This window comes from Haematobia irritans, chromosome 1, assembly GCF_050003625.1.
Source record: "Haematobia irritans isolate KBUSLIRL chromosome 1, ASM5000362v1, whole genome shotgun sequence".
NCBI lineage: Eukaryota > Metazoa > Arthropoda > Insecta > Diptera > Muscidae > Haematobia > Haematobia irritans.
Genome location: NC_134397.1, coordinates 36,040,866 through 36,057,249, shown reverse-complemented (window position 1 = coordinate 36,057,249; position 16,384 = coordinate 36,040,866). Strand labels below are relative to the sequence as shown.

The following is a 16,384-nucleotide window of genomic DNA, read 5'->3' as shown; positions in this document are numbered from 1 at the left end:
TTCGTTCGACATACGGAAACAGGGTATTAATTTTTGGCAATAGCGGCCTGCAGGCTAAACCGAAACAAATATGTCTACTCGGCGCAGCTCAACGCTCCATTAACACATCAAAGTAATAGCTAAACCTCCTATTAGCTGTTTTGGACATCCTAGTCGAAAGAACAAATTCGTTTCGAACATGAAATATTGCTGTAAAAGTACGGAACCGCTGAGATAAATCGTACAACCAAATTTCAAATTTACATTTATTCATATCTGTTGCTAATTTGTTATAGATGAAAAAATAAATATTTTGATTGGCGGCTATATTTCAGTCGTATTGAATGACAGGCTTAAAAGCCACACTTATATATAGCCTTCATATAAATCTATTTTCAGAATAAACTATATCTGCGACGTGAAAGCTTATGTACTCATAGAAAAAGTCTATGAAAAAACTTATTTGGATTTGCAACTCGTCAAGCTTTGCAATTTAATATGTTGCACAAATATTTTTCAAGAACGCGGAATATTTTTTTTAACATATTCCAGCATTGTAAATGCCATCACCAAATATATATTTGCTTTAATTTGGGGTTACAATATGATCTGATTGCTTGCTATTTTTTGCATAAGGCTATTGTTTAGACTCCTTAACATCCTGACCGACTTTACCTGTCATATTTGCATGATTTATCACCACGATAGCTTTAGTTGCTAGTTCTTATTTTTTTATTTATTGCAATTTTTAATTATAATGAATATATGTAAATGAAAATATATTCAATCTTTATTGTAAAAGCCTATTTTAAAAGACACTTTTATTCGAATCCGACCGAGATCAGATATAAGATCAAATTTATTACATTTCGTTTATTCAAAACGTAATAGAATGCCTTAACACTCTAATGCACAAGCCCGCCTTTAGGCGGCCTTCATTTAATAAGGAAGATTTTAGTAAAACACACCTTAAGACAACAAAAATGGGCAAAATAAAAACAAAACTTATTTGAAACTATTCAAGAGGCTTTGCAGTATATGCTGAATTTTACGGTATACATTTTTCTTGCTTAGTTCTCTTGCTTTTGTGTCCTTAACATTGAACATTTAATCAGATGGCAAAAAAATTGGGGCATTAGAGGGTTAAAGTCGATTTGCTCGAATGTCTCCTTTTTGAAATCAGTCCATTAACTTCTTAACTTAACCGCATCCGTACAAAAATGTCTTGGCTAATTAGATTCCAGAATAATATATGATAATCATTCTTTTATTTCAGTGTCGGAAACTGTCCATGATTAACTTGTTTGTTTAAATAGAAATGTACTCTAAAATGATTATCATTTTTAAATCAAATTAAATAAATAAAATAATACATGTAACAAACTAACTAGATTCCAGAGTAAATATTCGCTCGGCCCCGAAAAAGTATTCTATGTACGTTGCTGCATTGCAAAATATTAGCCAAATATATGTGTTAATAAATCTTATCAAAAATGCATATTTCATTTAAGTTAGTGTGGTTTGTGCAGGGTCTGATACAACATTAGTTCGCTTTGGACAAAAATTTAGTCTTCCTCCTGGCACTAATTATTCGTTGCAGGTACATATGCTTGTGACTCGCAAACGTAAACGAGATATATCTATGTCGTTTTGGGCAAAACTCCGCTAGGACAGGTGCATAGTTAGTGTGTAGTTTTCCTTCAAGTTCTGAATAATACCTCCCATCCTATGGTGGAGGGTATAAAAATCAAAAATAATTGTCATCAGTATAAGAAAGTACTTTTTGAATTTTTTTAGCTGCTTTTGTATCAGATAATTTTACGTATTAATATTGACCATGTCTCTAAGTATATATTCCTTTCTATCCCTAAAATAAGTGATATCTGCACTTTTCAAAAACGTCAGAAGTTGATTGGCCGGATTTGGAAGATTACAAAGTAGCTTTTCGTCTTTTGTATTCTTGGACCACATTTCTTTCAAAAAGTATAATTGTTTTTTTTTCATTGTGCATGTAAACCATTCATCTAATTCCAATGTATGGTGTCTCAGAATCCACAATTTCATTCACAATCCAAAAACCGATGTAGTACACCAAAATTGAGTTTTTGTTTTCGATCCCATGTTTCGCGTTTCTTACTTGTTTGGCAAAATTCACAATTTTACTATGAAATGGACAATATCCAACGGATAGATATTGATGCTAAACAATTTACGGGAATTGCTGATATATCCTATTACCGGTTGATAATAGCCACCGCTATTCTAAGGAATGATTTATTTTGTTGTTGCTATTCTAGTGCTTTTTAAAATTCTTACCGGGTTCAAAATGAAATTGTGCTTTTTGCAGTTTTACGATGGTGGCATTAAAAAATGTTTGGCCCTATACGTCGTATTTCAAAAACAAAAAAATATATACCTTTGCTATAAAATAATTCTTTTCAGATACCCAAAATTCCGAGTGTGTTTGTTGTATATATTGTTGACACTACCCACAATCGCCAGCGAACCGAGCACGATTGTTTACGTACCGCTCCAAGAACTTCCTTGCATATATAAAATAAGAACAAACCAGAATTCACCTTTTAAGTCATTTAATACAAAAAATATGTAAACATGTCTTAGGAGGTACGATTTATTTACGCATCATCACCCTTGGTGGCACGTGTGTAAATGACTTGAGAGGCATGTTGCACGACCTGTTTAATTAAACCTGCAAACAAAACGAAAAAAAAACATTTAGATTTGCTTTAAATGAGAGCGGAAGATATTCTTACCTTTCTCGCGCAATTCAATCAAAGCACGCTTAGCCAAAGAACCACGGATCTTTAGACGTTCAGATACTACAGAGGGAGTGATCAATTTGTATTGGGGCACTTCCTTGTACAATTTTTCATAGGTGGCCTTATCGAAGAGAACTTGATTGTTCAACTTATCCCTGACTTTTCCTTTAGACCACTTCTTCTTCTTGGCTTTGCCGCCACCGCTACCTTCCTTCTTCTTCTGTGTCTTTTGTGGCTGTTTGGCCGACGATTTTGCGTCCTTCTTTGGCGGCTGAGAATAAAACAAATCAACACATTAGCACCACACCGTATACACTTCATAGGTTATGTCAAAAATAATGGATATTGTTTTCGACGATGTTTTCACCATGGTATTGAAAGATGCAACATTTTGTTGACATGGAATTCATAGACAAATAATTTTCCTCTTTTGTATTAGTTATTATTCACTTTGAACTTCACTTTTAACCAATTTACACAGAATTTTCGTCGAAAACATTAGCCACACGACTTACCATCTTGAAAACCTCAAAGCAAAAAGATGGAGGACGGAAATTGGCAGTGCTACCACAATGTGTGTGCAATATTTTGACAGCTTAGGAAGTGTTCAGAATTTAGTTATTACTAACAAACACAAGATGTCGCATGAACACATTTTTTAAATCTTTTTATTTATAATTATGTTATATATTATAATAATATATAAATCGTACAATTAGATATGATTTTAGGTATAACATAACGTAGACAACGAAATTATAAGTACCGAAGTAGTATGGCACAAGAACACAAGACTTAAGATGGGTTCTATTACATTCCTAAGTTGGTAAAATAGAAAAATTATTTTGATAATTATTAATCAATGTTAATAGAATTCACTAAAAATTGGGATTTTCGGGACGGGATTAATCCCGAATAGCGGGATTTTTATTTTGTATCCCGGGATTTTTCAGGATCCCGAAAAAATAAACAAAATTTGTTAAATTTGTGGCTTTTTAAAATTGTTTATTAATAATTTGGAGTCTTAATTCAGTGCAAACGGGCCTTAGATTTCATACCCAACAAATTGAGTTAATAAACATTTATGATACACCTTGAGTAAGAATTTATTATACATGAGGTGTACTATAAACAGCACAACTTCATCAAGAATCGAAGTAAACGATCAGGTCCTCCTTTGAACAATGATAAAAGGTCCGTCGAAAATATGACAAGAATGAAAGATTATCTGACACAAATTTGGGTGCCTTAATATTTTTACTTAAATCTATGAAGTACAAAAGGATCTCAAGTATACTAAAATACGCATAATCTAACCTAATCCTTAAAATATTTAGCTGAGTAAGATATGTTAGCGATATGAAACGGTTTTTTTTTTAAATTTATTTTTGTCAAAATATTTTTGTTTTCTTCACAATGTTGAGATGGACTAAGTGTTCGTTATGTATGATAGCAATTTAAAATTGCTTTTTAATTTACTCTTATGTTCTTTTGTTGTTTTTTGCTAATAAAATTGAATTGAACTAAATTGTTCAAATAAAATTAAATAAAATATACAAAAATGTTTAGGCGCTGTAGATTGTTATTACTTAAAATATTTAGAGAATCCCATAAATTTCAGCATCCCGGAAGAAATCCATGGATTCTAAAGGGTGATTCTTTTGAGGTTAGGATTTTCATGCATTAGTATTTGACAGATCACGTGGGATTTCAGACATGGTGTCAAAGAGAAAGATGCTCAGTATGCTTTGACATTTCATCATGAATAGCCGAACGATCTGCCACAACGTCGAATTTTCAGTGAATGGGCCCTAGAAAAGTTGGCAGAAAATCCGCTTTTTTATCGACAAATTTTGTTCAGCGATGAGGCTCATTTCTGGTTGAATGGCTACGTAAATAAGCAAAATTGCCGCATTTGGAGTGAAGAGCAACCAGAAGCCGTTCAAGAACTGCCCATGCATCCCGAAAAATGCACTGTTTGGTGTGGTTTGTACGCTGGTGGAATCATTGGACCGTATTTTTTCAAAGATGCTGTTGAACGCAACGTTACGGTGAATGGCGATCGCTATCGTTCGATGCTAACAAACTTTTTGTTGCCAAAAATGGAAGAACTGAACTTGGTTGACATGTGGTTTCAACAAGATGGCGCTACATGCCACACAGCTCGCGATTCTATGGCCATTTTGAGGGAAAACTTCGGAGAACAATTCATCTCAAGAAATGGACCGGTAAGTTGGCCACCAAGATCATGCGATTTGACGCCTTTAGACTATTTTTTGTGGGGCTACGTCATATCTAAAGTCTACAGAAATAAGCCAGCAACTATTCCAGCTTTGGAAGACAACATTTCCCAAGAAATTCGGGCTATTCCGGCCGAAATGCTCGAAAAAGTTGCCCAAAATTGGACTTTCCGAATGGACCACCTAAGACGCAGCCGCGGTCAACATTTAAATGAAATTATCTTCAAAAAGTAAATGTCATGGACCAATCTAACGTTTCAAATAAAGAACCGATGAGATTTTGCAAATTTTATGCGTTTTTTTTAAAAAAAAAAGTTATCAAGCTCTTAACAAATCACCCTTTATATGTTGAAATCCCGAATCCCGGCATTTTTAAAAATCGATCTAGAATGACAGCCCTAATCACAATACAATAGATAGTTTTTGGTCATAAAAAATGTTCGTCTGCCGATAGTCGCTATGATTGTATACACAATTAATCGGATTTGACAGCCTGAAACCGCCATCTACCGTGTGATAGTTTTCGTCGAACGATTTTAGATTCTTTGATAACTACTCTGCATTTACTACTACATTGAATACTCCTAATTAGTCGATTTTACCCAAAGAATGCTGACAAACTATGATTGAATTGGGAGCAACTTAAAAGGAAAAAAAAACTATGATTGAAATTAAAGCAAAATTAGTGAGGTCTGACTCTATATACGCGACTGGCGAATATGTCGAATGTTTGATAGAATTTACCCACCGAACTCCGGCCGGTGGTGCCATTAAAAATGATACCGTTGAAAGTTTAGCTTGGGCATCAGTTCAATTACATTGCTATCGTAAGACCAATGTAAACAATCAAGAAAAAATGATTGAAATGGTGGGGAAAACAGCTTTAGATGCGGTAACACAAGCTCCTGGGGACGTTGTCATAGCCACAAAGCCCAAAATTCTATTTTGTGATTTGAAGTTGAAACCAAATGAGGCCAAAACATGTACGTTTCTTGCTTAGTTTTATCAAACTTAACCCTACCTTTATTGTTACAGACTTTTTCAATGAATTGGTGCCAAGGGATGGACCTCCAACATACAGAGGCCACGACATTAAATACTTCTATAAATTGACTATAGCTACTCAGAGGGTAAAATCAAAGGTCCAAACTCTCACTGTTCCAATTAGGGTGCTGCCTATACCACTGATAGCCAGAGCCGATGAGCTTCCTATAACAGAAGAAACTAATGATGAACTTGCACCCACTAACCCATTCCTTGAAAAAAAGGAAATTAGTGAATTGGAAATATCTTGGCATCATTTAAAGGTAAATTTACACTATTGGTTTATAATACAAAATGCTTTCAGTTATTTGCTTTCAGAATGTGACTGCCAGAAGGGCTCCCAAATTCTACCGTATATCTAATAAACGCGGATATGTGGGCAGATTTTGTCTTTTTAAACCAGCATATAAGTTGGGAGAAGACATTGTAGGCAGTTTGGACTTTGCAAATTGTAAAGTACGATGCGTACAATTTTCTGTAAAATTACAAGTACAAGAAATCTTGTTAGACAATTCTGAACGTAGAACATCAAATACAGAACTAAATGATAATTCATCAGTTAACTCCCTAGACATGGCGAGTGTTGCAAGTGGTGTGGGATCCGACTTCATGCACAAGTCTTCAACGTCAGCCTCATCGAAAGATAATGAGGGAAATAATGAGCCCACTGGAAAAGTGACATCAGTGACAAAGTGTCATCAGGTCTGCTATGCATTGTTGCAGACTCAAGTGGTGGTTCCAATTCCGTTACACATAACACCTACTTTTCGAACCGATTGTGTAGATGTAAAGTGGAGACTTCATTTTGAATTTGTTACTAGTGAAATGATGGATTTTGGAAAGAAGAATCCCGACGTAGGAGAATTGCTTGCTCCAAATGAAATACCAGTTGAGACAATGGTGTGGAATTTACCCATTACTATATACCCCGCAAATCCCTTGCAAATATATGCGCCTTCTCAGGCTCATACGTTGTTGATAAAGTGATTAAATCACAGAGTAAAATGTGAAAGTAGTAGATGCATTATTCCTATATAATTTTTCTAAATAAATATACCATTCATATATATATCTTACATATATATACTAATAAGCTTCGCATATTGTTGTTTATTATATATAGCATTTTAAAGGCATTCTTTAAAATCCTACTTTTCCTAATTTCGTGTCAGTTTTAGGGTTTGCAGTTACATTCTGCACTGCCACAATCGTCTCGTTAATGTGTGTTTGCAATTCACGTAAACTTTGAATTTGCAATAAGCGTAATATGCGAACAGGGTAATCAAGATTTGGATCATCGGGCGATACTATATCATTGCCCATTTCAAACGGGAATGGAGTTCCAACTACAGCAGGTCTGTCTCTTACACCAGGAGCCATTCGTTCTTTTACTATCCGCGCAATGGCTTCTAACTGTAGTAAATGATTTGGATGATTAGGTATTTTCAATTTAGCTGCTAGTGATCTAACTCCGGCAATGAAGTCTTTGTGTTGAACTAAAAACAAACATATAGCGATGCTAATAGCTGTCTATAGGCATACATAAGATCTTGAACTTACAATCCATGTTGTCGAAAAAATTTTCATTCTTAATACTTGGTTTTACTGATTTGTTGCTTTGTTCTGCTACTTTTTCAGAGTTTAAATCCTTATAGGCATCTGGTGCGTCCAAAAACTCCAGACGTATGGCATAGCTAAGAATCCAAGTAAGTTCTTCCAGTGGTGTCTTCAAACTGGGCATACCCAAGTCTTGTTTGTACTGAGTATATGCCTGTTCCCATTGATTTAAATCATCCACTCTACGTAGATTCTCTCGATCTTCAATTTTGTATGTTCGGATTTTTTGGTCTTCCAACCACAAAATCGTACTTGCAAATACATTGCGATCTGCAATAGAAACAAGACACAAAACATGGGAACTTCTCCAAACTGGACAAATATTTTTTTACTTACTATTGTAGTCTAACTTATCTGGAGTAGGATGCTCCAATGCTTCTAATTTTAATTTCAACATTTTATTGTGGGAGCGACAGCCGGCGACAGTAGTGCAAAAAATAAATATATGTCAAGTTTAATTAATGGAAACGTAACGCCGAGAAATAAATATTACTGTGTAGTGTTGGGAAAGTAACGAGTATTCGATTACATGTACTCGTTACTGACTAATTTTTTGAGTACTCGTTACAATTAAATGAGTACTCAATATCTTCAATACAATCCCACTAAACACAACCGCTTGAAAAAAGCCAAAAAATTCAAAGTTTTTCAAACAATTAATATGTAGTAGATATATTACTGTGTGCCAAGTTTAATTAATGCAAACGTAACGCCAAATCTCACATAACAAAGGAACGCCCTCTGCCAGTGCATAGTTATTATTTTATAAGATGTTTTCTATTTATTTTATGCGCCGTGCAGACTATAAGTTTATCCGGACGGAATGTCTGTTTTGAAAAGATACGAATTGTCAGCGATGACCAAATAATGGACAAATGTTAACGATCCTATAAACAAACGGCAATATCTATTATGTCTTCGAGCATAACTTATAGTGTAGCCAACATTTGGGATATGTTCGACATAGGCGCATTATGCGCCGTCCAGACTATAAGTTATCCCGTAAGCATTGTTGGCGATGGCTAAATAATCGGTAAATGTGTTAACGATTCCATAAATATAAAGCAGTATCGATTATGCCTTCAGACTTAACTTATAATGTGGCCAATATATGGGATATGTTCGACACGAGCACTGTCGTCCGGATAAACTTATAGTCTGGACGGCGCATAAGAGCTTGCTTCACTTCCAGTGTTATTGATTTCTTTCTAGTTTATCTCCCGGTGTACCATTGCACGTTTTGCACGGTACGTAACGTTTTTTGTAATAGATTATTTAGTACGGCTGACATCTACGCATACACGTGAATTTTATTTGTAAACATTAAAACCCAACCAATTCTCACGTTGTTGTTAACATTAAAAAATGGCCTTACTAGGTTTAAAGAAAAATCATTCTAGTGATAACGGTATGAAGCATTATTTTAAATATGCTGCAGTATATATTAATAGATAACTTTACTTTTGCAGATTCGGAAGATGAAGAAAACAGTCGAGAGGATTCCTCATCCGATGGTGACCAACATCAGGGCAATGCCGGATGGGCCGACTCCATTGCTAAAGTTCTAAGTACCAACAAGCCAAAAACAAAAAAGACGTTAGTATTGTCCAGGGCAAAGAAGATAAAAGCTGGTGACAAAAACAAATCCGAGGCTGATTATGGTTTTGAAGTAGAGGGTGAAATCAAGAAGGAAGAAATATCCAAGGACAAGGAGGAGACGGAAGGCGATATAAAACCGCCGAAAAACCAAAAACTTGAGTTACGCGTTAAACCATCGTGGAAGGATATAGAACGCGAAAGAGCATTACGCAAAGTTGCTACCAAAGGAGTGGTTCAGCTTTTCAATGCCGTGCGAATACAGCAGAAAGACTTACAACATCAATTGGAAGAAGCAGGTCCTTTAGATAGTCGCAAAGAGGCCGTACTGAATAATATAAATAAACGTAAATTTCTCGATGTGCTTATGGGAGGAAAACGTGCCAAGTCCGAAGCTGTTGATAATCCAGTAAAGAACGAACTGAAAAAGGAGCAGGGTGATAGCAGCGATGATGACTATGACAACAAGAAAAAGAAATCAGAATGGAATGTACTTCGGGACGATTTTATGACCAATAAAAAGAATAAGCACTGGGACGAGGAGGAAGAAGAAGATGAAAACCAATCAAACGAAAGTGATGATGAATAGTTATATAGTAAAAACCATTAACTTTAAGATATTAGGTAATATTTTTTACATATACAAATCTATGTAAACAAAATACAAAACATTTTCACTTAATTTAACTTTTAACTGCCATCTTTCCTCGCCTTTAAAAATCGCATATTAAATAATCGAGCGACGCCTAATGCAGCAGCACCTGGAAAGGATGGAGTTTTATGAAATATTTTCGATTATACCCTACTTTTGTAAAAGTATGGCTGAAATTGATGTTATGGCATGATATATGAATGATTAAAATATTTATAAAATGAAGACTGAAGAAAAATCGATCGACAAACGATGTTAACAAAGCCATAGCTATATGTCTTACATCTGCAAATTATTTGATGTTTGCAATATGCAAAAGATTCTACTTTTATTAAATTTGCTACAGCGTAACGTCGTTTGAAAAAAAAACTAACTAGAAACGAATTTCTTTCAAAAATCATACATGAAACGAATGAAAGTTTTGTTGACGTATAGTTTGAAGGCGATATACTTTGCTATCTTCGAAAGTTCAAGGATATCTTATGTGCAGAATCATAATGCGATAGGGTGTATAACTGGCACACCCTATCGCATTATGATTGAGAGTGGATCAACAGTTTGCTAACGCTAAATCAATATCTGCAAGACGATACTCTTTGACATAGATTGGAGATTCCTCAGGATACATACCATACCAGAAGGCTATCGTAATTTTAGTGTATGGGAGAGCACAATATCAGCGTGTGATAAGCGGTCTTGGGCCGAGTTATTCCATTTTCCCACATGGCATGAATACTAAGTGGTCTGATACGTTAAATAGCCGGAAGCGAGCCACTTAATAATAATAATAAAGGCCGAATCTTATGTACCCTCCACCATGGATTGCATAGATACTTCTACTAAAGACTCGAATTAATTGGGTTGTGGTAATACTTGCCTATGGCAAGGCATCTTAAATCTTCTTAACATCGTCTTCTAAATTGTAAGTTAGTCCAAACGTGGTATATATTGGACAAAAAAAAGGCAGATTAAATACGTATATAATTCAGTTCTTGACCGGTATATATAGGGAAGTCTACATATAACTACGGACCTATATGAACTTTTACGCGCTGATTAGAGAGACAAAATTGAAATATGGGGGTCGCCTTCCTTATATGGGGGCTATATACAATTATGAACCGATATGGATCAATTTTTGTGTGATGGGGGATTGGTTTATATGGGGGCTATACATAATTATGGACTGATATGGCCAAGCCAAATTTGTCGGTTTATATAGGGGATATACGTAAAAGTGGTCCGATATGGCCCATTTGCAATACCATCCGACTTACATCACTAACAACTACTTGTGCCAAGTTTCAAGTCGATAGCTTATTTCGTTCGGAAGTTAGCGTGATTTAAACAGACGGACGGTGTTGGCTAGATCGATTCAGAATTTCACCACGACCCAGAATATATACATATATATATTTTATGGGGTCTTAGAGCAATATTTCGATGTGTCACAAACGAAATTACAAAGTTAATATACCCCCATCCTATGGTGGAGGTTATAAAATAATAATAACAATAATGGACTGGATAGTCTAAGTGAGCCTGACAAACCTAAACTTAGCATGGTCTGAATTGGCTGTTTATTGGATTTTATTCAATCTTACCGGTTGACATTAAGTTCATAGCATATCTTTCCAGAGGTTTTCGACGTTTTCCTTGATAATAGATATATGCGCCCATGCCTATAATTCCAAATCCACTTATTAATCGACAAGACAAACAGTCTTCGGTTTCGCCAGACATTTTATAGATATAAATTCAAGTTAGTTTCAGTTAAATAGCTTTTCTCATACATGGAGAAAAACATAAACAAACATTTTATTTGACATGTTTACTAATAACAGCTGGTGACAATGGTAGCTAAACTATGGCTATGTTCGCGTAAAAATTGTCCTGTAAAAAATAGTGGGCGAAGAAAAATGGGATGCACTTACAAAGCTGACCCAATAAACACAGGATGAGCGTTTTTCAAATGCAACAACTTTTCAGTTTGAGGGTAACTATAATTATCAACATAAATTCAACTCGACTTGAAACAGCTCATATTCAATACATCTTCAAATTGTTTGCGAATTACTTCCAATTTGCCAAAATGTTGACGAAATCTTTGAAAAGGGGTTGAAGATAATATGAGAAAACTTTGACAAAACACTACCCTAAAATGCAACGAAAAAACCATGTGGTTTTCAATACTTGTTTGTGCAACGAAGTTCGTGGTCAATTGAAAGAAATAAAAAACATTTTAGACAAAAAACTGAATTTACTCCAAATAGTTTATAATAATACGTAAGTGAAAATAAAAAAATGATATGAAACTTTAAGGAAGACACTAAATTATATCTCTTTGCCGAAAACTAAAATTATGGATTCTACGTTCTTTAAAACATTAAAAAGCTGACCGATGAAAAAATGTTGGACAAGTAACTGGAACTGCTTCAAATAGTTTATAATAATTGGTAAGTCAATATGAAAAATTAAATCAACACTTTAGAGAAGTCACTAAATTTAAATCTCATTGCAGAAAACTAAAATATTTGGATGCTGCATTCTTGGAAACATTAAGAGGTTGACCAATGAAAAATGTTGGTGGCTTATCGAAAAGAGAAAGTTTCCATAAATCAAAGTACAATGAATTAAACTTGGTATTTATGCTTTTCCATATCAACTACTGGGTGATAATTCGCATCACGCCTATAGTTTAATTTACATCGCATCATCGGTTTAATTTGATATTTTGTGAATTGAAATTGCTGGAAATTTATTCTAACTCTCTAGTCATCAAGTTCCTTGCTAATTTCCCGAATTTTAATGAGTTTTACAAGAATTTTGTGACACCAACGTTCTTGAGGAATTTTGTGGGTTTCAATACATTTTGTGCCACGAAGTACGTGGTCAGTTATTTTTATTGACATAAAACTGAAATTAATCCAAAACGGTAATTATAATTGGTAAGTCAAAATAAAAAGTGAAATGAAAACGTAATGGAAATCACAAAACTCGATTGTTTTGCAGAAAACTAAAATCATTGGATGTTATATTCTTGGAAGATTTTGACCGGTGAAAAAATGATGAAGGAAACAACAAAGAAAAGATTCCAGAAAACTTGCAAAGTGCAACCAATTAAAACAAAGTGCAACAGTTCCTAAATCAAGAACTTCTGGATGAAAATGTGCATTACATCAATTTACATTCTGTCATCAGTTTGATATTTTGTGAATTCCTCTTGATGGAATCTATTCTAACACGCAGGCCAGCAAATTCCTCGATAGTAATTATTTGAAATTTTCAGCATATTAATTAATAATTAATTAATTAATAGTTATGTGACACCAACATTATGGGGGAAATTATACATGAAAAATGTTTAAGTTATTTAAAGTTGTATTGATAGTTTTAGTTATTAATACCTTTAATAAGATAATTATGTTTTGATTGGTATTATAACATATTATTTTTATATATTGTTAATGTTATTTTTAATATTATTATATTTTTAACGAAAAAAATTAATAAAATGTACAAAATCACTAGAAATTTAGTGTTGACTTTCAGTAAGAACTGGGATTGACTTTCATGCAAATTGTGGTTAGAAAATATTCGCAGCAATATTAGTTTTTAATTTGTCTCACATTGAAAACTGTTTGAGAAATTATTGAGTAGCAATGCATTTCAATTTGAGGATTACAATTGAGAGATTATTGCTATTGTGTTGAATTTTACTGTTGAGGGTAATGTCTGGTTTTTGTTGAGAACGCGATTTTCTCAACAATTTCTCAACTTGAATATTACCCTAATCCTTTGAAAAAATGTTTGAAAAATTATTGCATTTTAGTATTTTTCAAACGTTTGTGTTTATTGGGGAACTTTTGTTGGTTATCCACCAAAGACCATTAATAAAGAAGACGTGCATTGGGCTTTGATAGTGTTAGTAATAGAAAACGGAGATTAATATCATACTTGTTGGAAAAGCGCTCCGAACTTACTGGTTTGATGCAGACAATTTTTATTTAGCTATTTTCTCCAACATTTCACGCAAATTTCTGTGTCGGTTGCACTAAATTATTAATAAAATGTTTCACAAAGTGTTTTAGTTCGTTTAAGAGTTAAAAAAATTGCTAAAATAAGCGAATTAAGTTTTGTTACGAATGCAAAATGAAAAGAGAAACCGAAAAAAATTTGCAACGTCTCATGGAACATGTATGATATTAATCTCTGTTTTTTCAAGAAAAAGAGTAAGAGCAAGCTTATCTCACGTCTTCTTTATTAATGGTCTTTGTTATCCACATTACACAAATTTTGTAATAGTCAATTTTAATGAAAGAAAACTTCTTGAACTAATAAAAATTAACAATTCTCAACTATTAAAAATTTTTAAGAAAAACCCTATTGCAGTCTATAGGGCTTTGCCCAAATAAATTTGACAAGCACACTTTTCCTCTGTTGGTTAAACTATACTTGTAGTTTAGTGAATGCATGGTTTTAAGCTGAAATCGAAAACAACAATAATGAAAAAAATTTTGATCTGATATTAATTAATTTTTGTTTAATTTTTAAAACTTATTTTTAAAATGCATAAACAATATGTTTTTCGGCACCCATATTAAAGGTGGTTACTATGTTTATTTTTTTTCACCAAAACTTTTAAATAAAAGTAGAAAATATATATAAAAACAATTCTACGTTTATAAAATCTTTGCAATACTTGGTTGGAAAAATTCCAATGCTTTGTATGCGTAATATTTTTTCTCTGTCTCTCCCTCTAATTATTTGATTCGGCTAAACTCTAGTTTAGCTATACCTCTCAGATTTTTTTCAAAACTTCACAAATGGTAGTACTCTTTGAGCAGATTACAACAACAACTTTTTTTCTCGGCGGTCGTAACCGGATAACCGGTTATTCGGTTCTAAAGTGTAAGTTAAAAATCCTTAATATATCCGGTTCTATAGGACCGATTACTTTGAAAAGTACATCACTAGAAAGGTCTTGAAGAGACCTTTAAAATGATGTATGAACCGTTATATAAGCTTCATCCGTTCCAGCTGTACGGGTAAAAACTTGTATTTTTCGGAACCGGTTTTTTATAAATAAGCTTATATCTCAAAAACTGCTCCATATAAAAGTACTAAATAACGGATTGCATTGTGTAGCTAACACTTCTACCTTTCCATCAAGGTCAAAATCAAGCTGCTATCTTTACTATAACCGGTGATATTAACTATTATATATCCATATACGGTTTGAAAAATAAAAAATTTTTTCAAAAAAATCGCGCGATTTTTTTGAAAAAATTTTTTGCCTGCGGCGCTTTCTTATTCTTATAATTACACATATTACCCATATCCTATCCGTATAAGTTTAGAAAAATAAAAAATTTTTTCAAAAAAATCGCGCGATTTTTTTGAAAAAATTTTTTGCCTGTGGCGCTTTTTTATTCCTGCAGACATATTTCCCAGATCCTATCCATATCCGGTTCAAAAAGACAAAATGAAAAATTGTGTGACCCGCGTGATTTGTCGTGTACTTCCCCATTTTTTGCTTAGTGATGTGGCTTTAGGAACAGTCAGTTCATTCAAACCATAACCGGTTTTAAAACGGATCTGTTTTCATTCCACCCCGAAAACAACTTTGAATTAAAATTGAATGCAATTCTTTTTTAGCAAAATTCAAATTTTACGGTAACAATTACATTTCAGATCAAATATATCCGGTTCTAACGGCGATATCGGCAAGCAAATGACTTTAACGGATAGGTAGAAGTGTAAGCTACACAATGCAATTATTACTTTTGTACCTTTACATTGAGCGTTTTTGGATTAAAAGCCGGTTTTGTAAAAAAAAACCGGTTTAAAAACACCTATTTTTCCATCTAAACCCTAAACTGATAACCGGATAAACTCAAATTGTACCTCATTTGAAAGGTCGTACCTTTAGCTTTCTGGTTTTATTAACGATAAATTCAAATTTTACGGTTACAATTACATTTCAGATCAAATATATCCGGTTCTAAGGCAGATATCGGCAAGCAAATGACTTTAACGAATAGGTAGAAGTGTAAGCTACACAATGCAGTTAGTAATTTTGTACCTTTACATCGAGCGTTTTTGGATTAAAGGACGGTTTTGTCAAAAAAACCGGTTCAAAAATACGTATTTTTTCATATAAAACCTAAACTAATTACCGGATAATCTCGAGTTGCACCTCATTTGAAAGGTCGTATCTCTAGCTTTCTAGTGATGTACATTTGAAAGTAATCGGTTCACTAAAACCGGTTTTATTAACGATTATTTGCTTACACTTTAGGTTCATATAACCGGTTAACCGGTTACGACCGCCAACCGGTTACTCTTTATTTCGATATTAAATTTAATTCTCTATCGACCCAAAAAAAAATTTTTTTTTTTTACGAGGTATAGCTAAACTAGAGTTGCTCCTTTGATTCATGCAACATTGGGCGTGGTCATTGACCAAATGCTTT

General features: G+C 33.8%; 5 protein-coding genes and 1 long non-coding RNA gene across 7 annotated transcripts; 3 read left to right on the top strand and 3 right to left on the bottom strand.

Moving 5' to 3' along the window:
* Nucleotides 1-2,587: 2,587 nt before the first annotated feature.
* On the bottom strand, nt 2,588-3,411 carry LOC142220570 (small ribosomal subunit protein eS25). Of its 2 annotated transcripts, none has more exons than XM_075289754.1 (3): nt 3,275-3,411; nt 2,754-3,030; nt 2,588-2,689 (listed from the first exon to the last, which is right to left on the bottom strand). In XM_075289754.1, exons 1-3 carry the CDS (start codon nt 3,275-3,277, stop codon nt 2,616-2,618), a joined length of 354 nt encoding a protein of 117 aa, XP_075145869.1. In that variant the 5' UTR covers nt 3,278-3,411; the 3' UTR covers nt 2,588-2,615. The 2 variants fall into 2 exon arrangements, with proteins under 2 accessions (XP_075145869.1, XP_075145871.1); XM_075289756.1 differs by lacking the exon at nt 3,275-3,411 and adding an exon at nt 3,127-3,145.
* Nucleotides 3,412-5,539: 2,128 nt separating this feature from the next.
* Nucleotides 5,540-7,136, top strand: LOC142220568 (RAB6A-GEF complex partner protein 2). The gene is made up of 3 exons (XM_075289752.1): nt 5,540-5,982; nt 6,035-6,306; nt 6,362-7,136. The coding sequence occupies exons 1-3, from the start codon at nt 5,661-5,663 to the stop codon at nt 7,028-7,030; spliced, it is 1,263 nt and encodes a 420-aa protein (XP_075145867.1). The 5' UTR covers nt 5,540-5,660; the 3' UTR covers nt 7,031-7,136.
* Nucleotides 7,109-8,156, bottom strand: LOC142220569 (RNA transcription, translation and transport factor protein). Its single transcript, XM_075289753.1, has 3 exons — nt 7,997-8,156; nt 7,604-7,930; nt 7,109-7,539 (listed from the first exon to the last, which is right to left on the bottom strand). The coding sequence occupies exons 1-3, from the start codon at nt 8,055-8,057 to the stop codon at nt 7,184-7,186; spliced, it is 744 nt and encodes a 247-aa protein (XP_075145868.1). The 5' UTR covers nt 8,058-8,156; the 3' UTR covers nt 7,109-7,183.
* A 764-nt stretch (nt 8,157-8,920) lies between these two features.
* LOC142220564 (RRP15-like protein) lies at nt 8,921-9,938 on the top strand. Its single transcript, XM_075289750.1, has 2 exons — nt 8,921-9,068; nt 9,130-9,938. The coding sequence occupies exons 1-2, from the start codon at nt 9,026-9,028 to the stop codon at nt 9,843-9,845; spliced, it is 759 nt and encodes a 252-aa protein (XP_075145865.1). The 5' UTR covers nt 8,921-9,025; the 3' UTR covers nt 9,846-9,938.
* LOC142220565 (uncharacterized) lies at nt 9,868-11,744 on the bottom strand. The gene is made up of 2 exons (XM_075289751.1): nt 11,513-11,744; nt 9,868-10,017 (listed from the first exon to the last, which is right to left on the bottom strand). The coding sequence occupies exons 1-2, from the start codon at nt 11,649-11,651 to the stop codon at nt 9,947-9,949; spliced, it is 210 nt and encodes a 69-aa protein (XP_075145866.1). The 5' UTR covers nt 11,652-11,744; the 3' UTR covers nt 9,868-9,946.
* A 104-nt stretch (nt 11,745-11,848) lies between these two features.
* On the top strand, nt 11,849-13,341 carry LOC142220567 (uncharacterized). The gene is made up of 3 exons (XR_012717889.1): nt 11,849-12,364; nt 12,430-12,856; nt 12,921-13,341. It is a non-coding gene; the product is annotated as an uncharacterized LOC142220567 (long non-coding RNA).
* The last annotated feature ends 3,043 nt before the right edge of the window (nt 13,342-16,384 follow it).